Source organism: Spermophilus citellus (genome assembly GCF_964194105.1).
Source record: "Spermophilus citellus genome assembly, chromosome: 15".
Lineage (NCBI taxonomy): Eukaryota > Metazoa > Chordata > Mammalia > Rodentia > Sciuridae > Spermophilus > Spermophilus citellus.
In genome coordinates, this window is record NC_138195.1 from 78,833,522 (window position 1) to 78,846,431 (window position 12,910).

The window sequence follows — 12,910 nt, forward strand, 5'->3', positions numbered from 1 at the left end:
TTTCATTGGTTTATTTTGCATTGAAGTTAGAATTTTTCATGGCAAAAAAGTACCAAATAGATCCATTACATATTTGGATAGGAGCATTTTAGCTAACGAAGTGGATTTTGTTTTCTTGGTAACCTGTATTCTTACCTAATGATATTCAGTGTACTGAAAGATGATATTGACTTGTAGAAGTTACAATGATCAAATTAAGAATGAATTCTATAACAATTGCATTAAAAGTACTTTCAAAAAACTACTTTGTTTATCAAAGAATTAAAAACTATATTACCAGAAATCTATCATAATGCTACATATTAGTTTACTTGAAAGAGATAGTATTTTTTAGCAACTAAATTAAAGATATCAGTGGATTGTTCTTGTCTCATAATTTTAATCTATATCTAAGATACTTTCTTTTTCTCAGAACTGATCCGTCAGTAAGTTTTTTGTTGTACTTCTAGAGGATTTTTTTTTTAATGTATATATTTCATACTTTTTTTTTTTGCTAGTGGGGATTGAATTTAGGAGCACTTAACCATTGAGCCACATCCCCAGCCCGGTTTTGTATTTTATTTAGAGACAGGTTCTCATTGAGTTGCTTGGCTCCTAGCTTTTGCTGAGGCTGGCTTTGAACTTGCAATTCTCCTGCCTTAGCCTTCTGAGCCTTTGAGATTACAGGCATACGTGCACCACCATGCCTGGCTGATGTATACTTTTGATAGATATATTTTCTTAGTCCAGAGCCTGTTCTTTTTTATGTATATGTGTATTTTTTTAATTGTTGTTGTTGTTATTGTTTTGGATTTTTTTCCCCCCCAGGGATTGAACCCAAGGGCACTTAACCACTGAGTAATGTCTCCAGCCCTTTATTATTATTATTATTATTGTTATTGTTATTATTGTTATTTATTAAGGATTGAACTCAGGGGTGCTCAACCACTGACCATATCCCCATTCCTTTTTATATTTTATTTAGAGACAGGGTCTCACTGAGTTGCTTAGCACCTTGCTAAATTGCTGAAGCTGGCTTTGAATTTGAAATCCTCCTGCCTCAGCCTCCTGAGCTACTGGGATTATAGGCGTGTGCCACTGTGCCTGGCATCTTTTTATTTTTTATTTTGAGACATGGTTTTGCTTATTTGTTGAGGCTGGCTTTGAACTTGCAGTCCTCCTGCCTCAGCCTCCTGAGTTGCTGGGATTACAGGTGTGCAAAACTGTACTCAGCTAATTTTTTTTTTAATACAGTGATAGCATTTTTGACTTATAGTGATGTTTATTATGTTAAGTCACATAGTAGTTAGATTGTACCATTCTCTCTATATTTAAAGTACACCATTTTTATTGAACTTATAAATATCACATTTTTTAAACAAATATCAATGATGATTTCCCTTTGTAAAAAATACTTTTTGTTCCTTGAAAATGAAGTCATCTTTTATAATTTATTATAATGACTAAGAAAAATTGGTGGTGTTTCATTTGTAAGTTATTCATAAAGGAGGCTTACAAATGTATCAAATTTTATTTGTTAAATTTCCTTTATGTAAAGGAGATATAGATATGTTGGTATATGTACGATATAAATTACATTGGCTAAATCATAATTTACAAACTCAGCATGTGAATATATGTGTGAAGAACTCGTTAAGGTAAAGTTCTTAAAGAGCAGTTGATAGCTACGTAGTGATTCTTCTTCTAAAATTTTTAGATCAATCAAATGGCAACAGCACCAGATTCTCAGAGACTAAAACTATTAAGAGAAGTAGCTGGTACTAGAGTATATGATGAACGAAAAGAAGAAAGCATCTCCTTAATGAAAGAAACTGGTAAAATAAATGTGATACCGCTTTATTTCTTTTTGTTGCAGATTATTTTGTCATTGTGTTGTTACAGTTAATAAGTTATGTCTGTTCTCAAGACATGTTCTCAAGAACAGACAGTTATGTCTGTTCTCAAGACATGTGATAATTTGCCTATATACTGAATGGAGACAAAATTATTTTGAGACAGTTTAAAGTTTTAAGATTTTCAGTAATTCATTAATTTTGAATAAGGAAACATCAGGATTAGAACTGTAGGGCCTTTGTAAGTCAACTACTTTGACTCTTCCTTCCTTGCTGTTGTTAGTGAGGACAACAAATTTGAATGCATACTCCCCTCCGAAATAGTGGAGTACCATTGGCATTAGGTTTTAAATTGTTCAGGAACAAATAAATGTAGAACTTTGAGCTTGAAATCTTCATTATTATAGTACATATATTATGAAACCCTCTTTTGCTTTTCAAGTGCTGTGTTATATTGTGTCTTAGAATTTGACAATCCTGGGTTTAAAATCCTATAATTAACTTACATTATGACTTTAAACTTGATCTCTCTGGTCCAAATCTTCCCCATCTATAAAATTTTGTTTTGTAGATCATGGGGCAAGTAGAAGAACAGGTAGTTCTATGACTGGAATATAGTATGTACTCAATATATGGTAGCTACAGATAATGCTCTTAATGAAAAATGAGAATTAGTAACACTAGTGATGTTAGGTTTTTTTTGTTTGTTTGTTTTTTATTTTTAATGTTATGGGACAGTATGTTGACTTTAAAATAAAGCTTCAATGGAGGAATGGAGGCCCTTATTATATTGTGATATAAAAATCGCTGTTACATTGTGTAAATTTGGTTTCTGCCTTTCATAAAAACATCTTAATTGCCATTTTAGTATCTTAGATTTCAAAGAAACAATGTTATAGTTCTTAAGAATAAATTCATGGTGTATTTGAGAAGTGATATTATGTAACATTTTTATTTAATGCCCTCACTTTCTCCCCATTTTTTTTTTTTAAGAGGGCAAACGGGAAAAAATCAATGAGTTGTTAAAATACATTGAAGAAAGATTACATACTTTAGAGGAAGAAAAGGAAGAACTAGCTCAATATCAGAAGTGGGATAAAATGAGACGAGCCTTGGAATATACCATTTACAATCAGGAACTTAATGAGACTCGGGCTAAACTTGATGAGGTAAAATATTTATCTTTGGTAGTCAGATGATTTTTTTTATTTTTATGAATATGTTAAACTCAACCTGTATCTATACTTTTCAGTGATTTTAATAGAAACTTTAAAATATTAGAAACTTCTTAATGAATTAATCAGTTATCAATTTTTCTTTTGTTGTGATTTAGTTTACTATAAGGAAAATGCCTAGACCCATATTGTCTTTACTGGAGTTGTATCTGAAATATAAAATGGTGATTTCAGGAAAACCAGATAAGAGAAAAGCTAACTTTAAAGCTTGTAAACTTTTTATTTGCATTTTAGAATGTATTTTGCAAATTTGTATTGCTGATTTTTTTTTTTAACAAAAATTGTTTTAGGTAATCCTTGAGTTTTCTTCTACTTGAGGAAAAATATTAAAAATTTTTTTGTAAAAATTTTGAAGTGTGGGGCTGGGAATGTGGCTCAAGCGGTAGCGCGCTCGCCTGGCATGCGTGCGGCCCGGGTTCGATCCTCAGCACCACATACCAACAAAGATGTTGTGTCCGCCGAGAACTAAAAAATAAATATTAAAAATTCTCTCTCTCTCTCTCTCTCTCTCTCTCTCCTCTCTCACTCTCTCTTTAAAAAAAAAAATTTGAAGTGAATGGTTACTTTATTTTAGTAGATATAGAAAATTTTACTAGAAGTTATAAAATTTTAGATAAATATGAGTTGAAAGTGGTGACTTTTTTGCTTTTTTCCAGCTTTCTGCTAAGCGAGAAACTAGTGGAGAAAAATCAAGACAATTACGAGATGCCCAACAGGATGCAAGAGATAAAATGGAGGTAAGATTATGGACAAGGTTTAGATATGTATATTTTTTTAATTTTTTATTTATTTATTTTTTGCAGTACTTGAACTTGAACCCAGGGGTATTCTACCACTGAGCTACATTTCAGTCCTTTTTGTTTCTTATTTTGAGACAAGTTATTAAGTTGTTCATACTGGTCTCAGATTTATAACCCTCCATTTCAGCCTCCCAAGTACTTGGGTTTACAAGTATGTGCTACTGTGCCTGGTTACTTAGATTTTTTTTTTAACCACAAAAATTCTTTTGTACCAGAACTGTGGAATGGTAACCATAAGGGGAAGTCACAGGGATTGAGAATTGGAAAGACAGGGTGATACTAAAAGCATAAGTGAAAGAAAAAGAATGGATAGAATTAATGGCGTTATAGTTCTGCTGTTGTACTTCTGATTGCCTAACTCATTTGTTTGATACTTTTTGGATAGGATATTGAGCGTCAAGTTAGAGAGTTGAAAACAAAAATTTCAGCTATGAAAGAAGAAAAAGAACAGCTCAGTGCTGAAAGACAAGAGCAGATCAAGCAGAGGACTAAACTGGAGCTTAAAGCTAAGGATTTACAAGATGAATTAGCTGGCAATAGTGAACAAAGGGTAAGTCAAAATGCTAAAAATAAAAGACATGAATGTTCAGGTTAGTAAGAATTGTAGAAGATAGTTCTGTGATGGGATTATATCCTTGAATGTTTTATAAAAGATTTGCCACATTATCAAGTAGCATATTATAAGTACTATCTTTTTTTTTATATCAGAAAATTAGTCTTATGTTCCAGGATTGGTTTTCTTCTGAGCCCCCCGCCCCCAGAAAACATTTTATGCTAGATTTATAAAAGTTAAGCAAAATTTTTTAAACAAATTACATTTATACTTATCTTGCTTTATTTACAGAAACGTTTATTAAAAGAGAGGCAGAAATTGCTTGAAAAGATAGAAGAAAAGCAGAAAGAACTGGCAGAAACAGAACCTAAATTCAACAGCGTAAAAGAAAAAGAAGAGCGAGGAATTGCTAGGTTTGGAAATTTTTAGCAGCACTTAATTTTGTACCTAGTTTCTGTGTAAAATATACATTGCTATGGGTTAAGAGGGGATTGGCACAGTAATTAAGAGCAAAAGTTAACTGTTTTCCTGAAAGTAATAATAGCTAATGTTAAACAACTCCTTTGGGTCAAGTGTTATTGTACATACTGCCTACATTACTTCTACTCAAAAATGGTGTAACTGACTTTAATTCTACTTTAAATTCAGTGAACTTTAGGCTTTGAGAGATTTAATATCTTATTTAAGATGACATAACTAAATGTTAGGCTTTTTAAAACAAGCATTTTTTTTTTTAATCCAAATTGCATTGTTTTCATTCTGCATCTTCTTTTTTCACTTAATGCTGTTTTAACTTTTGGTATCTGTCTATAAATTGGACTTGGTAGCATTTGCTAATGTCACATGATTTAGTGTCTAATGTTTTTACACATTCATTTTAGTGAGTTGCCTATTTATATCCTTTGTTCATTTTTCTTTCTTTTTTTTTTTTTTGTTTTGTAGGAATGTTTTCTATAATCTGGACACTGATATTCAATATGTTAAAAATGTTTTCTCTTTTAGAATATCTTTATTACAATAGAGTTGAAGATGTTTATGTAGCTAAATGTAATTGTGTTGTTTTTTTTTTTTAAAGTTTCTAAAATGGCACTATAATTCTCTAGATTAACTGACTAACCCAGACCTGGAATGAATACTGAGTGCCTGAAATTCTTAAAGTATGGGCTATTTACCTAACTAGAATTGTTATTTCAAAGTTATGTCAATATAACTAGCTAGTCCAAGGCACTTTATTATATAGTAATTGCTTTTTACACTTAATTTCTTTTTTAATGTAATTTTTAAAAATGGATTATTGTTTCTGAGTATGCTTGATGTTATAGATTATAATTAAACTTGGTTATTTCCTATTCTCATTTTTTAACTTATTCTCATATCTTGTGTAGATTGGCTCAAGCCACCCAGGAAAGAACGGATCTTTATGCAAAGCAGGGTCGAGGGAGCCAGTTTACATCAAAAGAAGAAAGGGATAAGTGGATTAAAAAGGAACTCAAGTCTTTAGATCAGGCTATTAATGATAAGAAAAGACAAATTGCGGCTATCCATAAGGATTTGGAAGACACTGAGGCAAACAAAGAAAAAAATCTGGAGCAGTATAATGTAAGAACTTTTGTAATGGCTTTGAGAAGACATCAATGGCTTCAGAAGACATAAACATACAGTTTTATCTACTTGGTTTTACTTTTAGACAACTTTGTTTACTATTAAAATACATAAAATATACTTATTTAGAAATTGGTCAGTACAGTTTAATATATATGTAGCAGAATTTCCCCTCCTTCTTTCTTTCCTTTTAATTGAACCCAGGGGCACTTTGCCATTGACATCCCTAGCCCTTTTAAAAATTTTTTATTTAATAAAGATCTCATTAAGTTGCTGAGGCTCAGAATTTGTGGTCCTCCTGCCTCAGCCTCCCAAGTTGCTGGGATTATAGGCGTAAGCTGCCATACCTGGCTTTTTTTTTTTTTAAGGATATTTGTTCATGTCATACCTATTCATGGGGATTAGGTATGTTTAAAGTATGTTTTTATAGATTGGTAGCGTATATCTAATCTACCCTTGATTTTAACATGAAAAAGTCTAAAACAACTTGAGTAACTTGAAGTTTTTTCCATTATTTAAATTTTAATAATTTTCTGCCATAACTTGTTATTTTTTGGTTAGTTAAAATAGTGGAATTTTATAGACATTTTCAAAATTAACTTAGCATTATTTACTATGTATATTTAGCTCCTCCCTTTCTTAAAAATAGAAGTAGAAGATAGAATATTTCCAGAGTAAGGAAGATGTCATGTTATTTGAAATGAGAAATTGGGGGTAAATGCTTTCTTAAGTGATATGCATAGCTGTGTGCAGGTGTGTAGAAGTTGATGGGATTGATGAGAAAGGAGTATGTAAGACAGTATAGGGTGAGAAGGGGTGGTACAATCTGCACCAGTTGGTTTATTAGTTAGCTTATCAAAAAAGCTCACTAAAAGTATAAAATTTTAAAATATGTGTATGTATATGGATATATGTTTGTAATACACCCACATATATTTACCTTTTTTTTTTTTTTTTTTTTTTTTGGGGGGTGGGGGACTTACTGGGGATTGAACTCAAGGACACTCAACCACTGAGCCACATCCCCAGCCCTATTTTGTATTTTATTTAGAGACAGGGTTTCACTGAGTTGCTTAGTGCCTCACTTTTGCTGAGGCTGGCTTTGAATTCTGGATCCTCCTGCCTCAGCCTCCTGAGCCGATGGGATTATAGGCGTGTGCCACCGTGCCTGGCACATATATCTTAAGCAGTTTATTTTAAGCAGATCAGTGTCCATTAATGTACCAGTCTTTTGATAAAAGGCCCAAGAATGTTTCTTCTGAATCTGACTGACTGGAATTAATTTCCAGGAGATTTTCTCATATGACCATACAAGTAAACATATTTTCTGTTAAAGTTGAATGATGACCGGGTCCAGGATTCCATCTAGGATCATATGTTTGATTTAGTTGTCATTTCCCTCTACCTGCTCTAAACCTGTTCAGTTCCTCAATCTTCCCTTGATTTTTTTTTTTTTTTTTTGTAACTTGACATTTATGTTAAATTCAGTTTTTAGTGACTTGCCTTGAATGTGTCCAAAACCTGTCACATTTAAAAAAACAAACAACTTTTTTCTTTGTACTCACATAATTACACAGCCAAAACAAAAGTAAATACAAGTGATTCTAGGAATGAACAATGTAATGGTTGGGAAAAGTGACAAGAAGTAATACATTGTAGCTCAATGGCTTTGCAAGTCTTATGTGTTCTTGTGGGCTTTAGTCAGAATACTTTATAAAGAAAATAGAAAACACTGTTTAAGCTAGGTAATCGTTTATGTGGAAATTAGTGTGGTTTCAATTGTTATAGCCACACATACTTTACTGAAACAAAATGAATTCTGTCTTGATTTTATGGAACCACCAACATTAGCAGATCCCATTTTTGAAAGAGTGATGATAAACCAAGATTTTCCATTGAGCGGCTTTATTTATTCTCTTTTATGCTTGAAGTTTATTATTTTCCAGTATTTCAGCTACACCTACTGTTATCAGAATGACCACTTATGAAGATAAAGTGTGTCTTTTATTCTGGATAGATAAGAATTTGCAGCACATTAGCACTATGTAAAATATCCATTTGTTTTCTGGATTAATTTTTCTACAATTTTTTAAAATTTATTTATTCTGATTAGGTATATATGACAGCAGAATGCATTTTGATTCATTGTACACATTGTACATTGATTCATTTCTCTGGTTGTATACAGTGTAGCATCACATCATATGTGCAGTCATGCATGTACCTGGGGTAATGATGTCCATCTCATTCCACCATCTTTCCTGTCCCCACCCCCTTTGTCCAATCAGAGTTCCTCCATTCTTCCCATCCACCCCCAGCTTTTCTGCTATATTTTTAACACCTGGGGCTGAGGATATGGCTCAGTGGTGGAGTGTTTGCCTAGTATGCATAAGGCCCTGGATTCGATTCCCAGAACTACATATGCAGAAAAATTTCATCAGTCCACCTGGCAGTGGTGCATGCCTATAATCTCATCAGCTCAAAAGCCTGAGGCAGTAGGACTGTAAGTTTGAGCCCAACCTTAGCAAATTTAGCTAGACTATCTCAGAATTTTAAGGGGCTGGAAATGTTACTCATGAGTAGAGTGCCCTGGGTCTAATCCCTACTACCAAAAAAAAAAATACCTGCTGTATGAAAAAATGTCTTGGGTAGTTTTGTCATGGTTTTGTTTGTCTCATTTATTCTGTGTATCTTAAAATAAATTTAGGCTTTTTTACTGATTTTAATGGTATCTTGGTCTCACTAACTGATATGGAGGAGAAACTCTTTGATAGCTGTGAATAAGCTACAGTAATGTTTCTTATTTTTTTCTAGGCTTTATTATTATTTTTTTATTCTAAAATTCTGGAGTGAACATTACAGAAGTAGTAAGGTTTAGGTTATTAATGACAAATTAATTTCTTTTTAGCAATATTTTCTAGGATAATCCATTTTACGGTTTGTGTTTTCTTGTTCTGTACTCTGCCAACTCCTTTTAAAAATCAAAATTTGATTTTTCAGTAGCTTCAATGAGGTATAACTGATATACAATAAATTGTACATACTTAAAAAAGTACATTACCTGTAAAGTTATCATCACATTTAAGATAGTGAATATGTTTGTCACTGAGAAATGTTTCTCATTCCCCTTGTTAATTACTCCTTCCATTAGCTTTTGGAACCAGTTATCTACTTTCATAATGTCACTATGGATTATCACTATGAAATTGAATTTTAAATTTGAATTGTTTTTATTTCCATAGAAACTGGATCAGGATCTCAATGAAGTCAAAGCTCGAGTAGAAGAACTGGACAGAAAATATTATGAAGTAAAAAATAAGAAAGATGAATTACAAAGTGAAAGAAAGTTAGTATAGACTAAAATATGCCTAATTTTTTTTTTTTTAGTAATGTTGATTATGGATTGTTACGTGGTCTTTATGTTATAAATTAACTAAGTTTAATTTCAGTATTTTATTCTAAAGTGTATATTATAAGTGCATCTTATGTGTTTAAAATTAAAGGTCATCTAATTTTTATTAATTAGTTACTTGTGGAGAGAGGAAAATGCAGAACAGCAAGCACTTGCTGCTAAAAGAGAAGATCTTGAAAAGAAGCAGCAACTTCTTAGAGCAGCAACAGGAAAGGTAGGCAAGTTCTTTGCATTACCCAAGTAGTTGAGTCAGTTGTCATTGCAAGAATTTAGTAGCTTTCAAGCTGTAGGTCTTAAGTTCTAGGTAATAAATAGGAAAGTAGAGTCCAAATCACTTATCCTATAAATGTGAAACAATAGAGAATATATAATTATCCTGATGGTATACCAACCATGTTATTAATGATAGCACTTTTGATTTTTAGGCAAAAAAAACATTTTTTCACCCTAGTGTCACAGAGCAGACCCATAATATAAAGTGTTAAGTGTAGTTGACATATTTTAAGGGGATGATGTGCTTGGTGAGGAGAATGTTTACTTTCTGGTATATATTTAAATGTATGATGTAATGGGCTTCTTACCAGCAGGAAAGCCATTGGTGATACTGATGTTTTTCACTGTTTAAACAATTTATAGGCCATTTTAAATGGAATAGATAGTATAAACAAAGTGTTGGACCATTTTCGTCGAAAAGGAATAAACCAACATGTACAAAATGGCTATCATGGCATTGTGATGAATAACTTTGAGTGTGAGCCGGCCTTTTACACATGTGTGGAAGTCACTGCTGGAAACAGGTGAAATTTTTTTGCTTGATATTGAGGGTTTGGGGGGGTAAGAGGGAATAAGGATAACCTAAGAAACAACTCTTCATAGTTTTTGTATAATATGTCTTCCATTCTCTCATATCCTTGAGGTTCCTTATTTAACTTTAAAGAAGTAGGTGCCAAGTATTTGTTTCTAATTGTATGAAGTAGAACTTTCCCTATTTTGGGCTCCCCTTCCTGTATTGGAATATTCTACTTAATCTTTTTCAGTACAGTGGAATTACATGGAAAAACTGAATTGTTTGATGCTTAAATGTTTATAATATTTTGAAATCTAGCAGTAAAGATGTGTCTTTTCTTTTTTATTGTTTATATGTAGGTTATTTTATCACATTGTTGATTCAGATGAAGTCAGCACAAAGATTTTAATGGAGTTTAATAAAATGAATCTTCCTGGAGAGGTCACTTTTCTCCCTCTTAACAAGTTAGATGTCAGGGATACTGCCTATCCTGAAACCAATGTAAGTCAACATATGTTAAGGTCTCTTTTATTAAGTTACCTTTATTGTAGATTCTTCTTATTACATATTAGTGCCTGGGTACTATACATGGAGATTCGGTAGCCTAGAGCAAAGTTACTGTTTGGTGGGATTGAGGAGAACAGAGATTATAGCCAAGACTTATGAAACAAATCATTGCAGATATGTAAATCTTCAGGGTGACAATAATAAAATTATGGAATTGGGGAAAAATTCCTGAGGACTGTCATTTAAAGGGAATTTTAAAACGTTTTCTGGTTATGCTTTTAATATATTTTATAAATTAAATGTAAAGTGGCTAGGAAGATGATAAAGTCTGAAAGTATAATATCACTAATTAGCACAGTTTAAGTGGATTAAAAATATTCTTCAGACATCATTCTTGAAAAAAATGTTATTACTTTGAGGTCTTTGTCCTCAGAGTGTTGATAATAATAGCAGCTCTTAAGTATTGTGGAGGAAAATTGAGTTTTAAAAACATGATGTATGAGTGAAGCAAAAGACACATAAGAATGGAAGTGTGGTTACATTTATACAACATACACAATCTGAACTTAGGTAATAGAATTAGAAAGATATGCAAGGAAGTGATTAGCACAAAGTCGTGATAATGGTTACCTCCAGCAGGTAATTACTGTGGCTTCTGGACTGTCAACAGTGTTCTGTTTCTTGTGTATGATGGTTATATTAGTGTTCTCTTTATAATTATTAATTTAAGCTTAATATGTACATATTACATTTTTTATATGTAGGATATATTTCATAATTCAGAAAAATCTATAAAAATCCTTTTCAGATAGTTTAGGAAAGAGGAAAAAATGAAAATACATGACATCTGCAGATACTACATGAATTACTTTGCATGTATTAACTCATTTAGTCGTTATAACTTTAAAAGGAAGAAACTATTATTTCAAAGTTTTATATGTAAGTAATTGTTATCTAGGGAAATTAAGCAATTTATCCCAGCACACATCTGATAAGTGGCAGAACTAAGATTTGAATTTGGGCAGCCTGACTCTAGAGCTATTAAGCTTTTTATCACCATGTGCTCTACTATTGAAAACTTTGAGGATTAAATATCCAGGATATTTCATTTTATTATTTTTTTTGTGTGTGGTGCTAGGAATTGAACAGCAGCTCAGATCTGCTGCCAGTACACTATATTCCCAGCCCTCTAGATTTTAGTAGAATGATTGTTTCAATATCTTCAATAAAAAAACTGGTAGTTCTGAAGTATATTTGTGTTTGTATTTATAAAGATATAATTCTGCAAACAGTTTTTAATTAGCTGTGTTGTTACCTCTTTGCTTATTAATGAAATATTCATTTTTAGGATGCTATTCCTATGATCAGTAAACTGAGGTACAATCCCAGATTTGACAAAGCTTTCAAACATGTATTTGGAAAGACACTTATTTGTCGAAGCATGGAAGTTTCAACCCAACTGGCGCGTGCTTTCACTATGGACTGCATTACTTTGGAAGGTTTGTAATAGTAATTCTTAACTTTGAACAAATAAATCTAATAAATAATTTTAACACATATAACAAGCTGTATAATAATATATCTCTTGAGCTGTATGCATGTCTGATGAGTATATCTTGGATAGTAATTAAAAGTTTCAAGAGTATTTAAAAACCCATGTCCGATTTTTTTTATCATTTTTTAAACAGTGGGTTCAAGTGAGAATGCAATCAGGCTGCCCTTGATATTGATTTTTTTTTCTTTTTTTTAATGTATAAACATTTCGTTCTTAACCTTTTTTGCACTGTGGGCTCCTTTGGCTCTTTGAAGCTTATGAATCCTTTCTCAAAAGAATTTAAATGCATAAAGTAAAATACTTTGGATCACAAAGGAAACCCATTATATTGGTATGTATCACATATTTTAAAAATATGATATAGTAATGCATTATTAAAGACAAGATTTAGCAAAGTCTTTAGTAACTACGATTTTGAAACACAGATGCATGTAAACAAAATTTTGAGATCTGTGACAAGCATAATTTTACATGAAAATAATTTTGTTTCTCTTGATAACAAAGTTATGAGTACTTACAATACCATAGTTATTCATTACAGAAGGAAGTATTAAATAAAGATGTACATTTTGCGGGGGGAGCTGGGGTTGTGGCTCAGTGGTAAGAGTGCTCGCCTCGCATTTGTGG

General features: G+C 32.0%; 1 protein-coding gene across 1 annotated transcript in view; it reads left to right on the forward strand.

The window, feature by feature from the left end:
- SMC3 (structural maintenance of chromosomes 3) overlaps nucleotides 1–12,910 on the forward strand; it is a 34,159-nt gene that overhangs the window by 11,904 nt on the left and 9,345 nt on the right. The window contains exons 8-18 of the mRNA XM_081268540.1: nucleotides 1,697–1,814; nucleotides 2,826–3,001; nucleotides 3,724–3,804; nucleotides 4,253–4,417; nucleotides 4,712–4,833; nucleotides 5,806–6,019; nucleotides 9,265–9,368; nucleotides 9,549–9,648; nucleotides 10,071–10,231; nucleotides 10,581–10,722; nucleotides 12,077–12,227. Of these exons, the coding sequence (XP_081124666.1) occupies nucleotides 1,697–1,814; nucleotides 2,826–3,001; nucleotides 3,724–3,804; nucleotides 4,253–4,417; nucleotides 4,712–4,833; nucleotides 5,806–6,019; nucleotides 9,265–9,368; nucleotides 9,549–9,648; nucleotides 10,071–10,231; nucleotides 10,581–10,722; nucleotides 12,077–12,227 (1,534 nt within the window). The remainder of the gene's footprint in view (nucleotides 1–1,696; nucleotides 1,815–2,825; nucleotides 3,002–3,723; nucleotides 3,805–4,252; nucleotides 4,418–4,711; nucleotides 4,834–5,805; nucleotides 6,020–9,264; nucleotides 9,369–9,548; nucleotides 9,649–10,070; nucleotides 10,232–10,580; nucleotides 10,723–12,076; nucleotides 12,228–12,910) is intronic.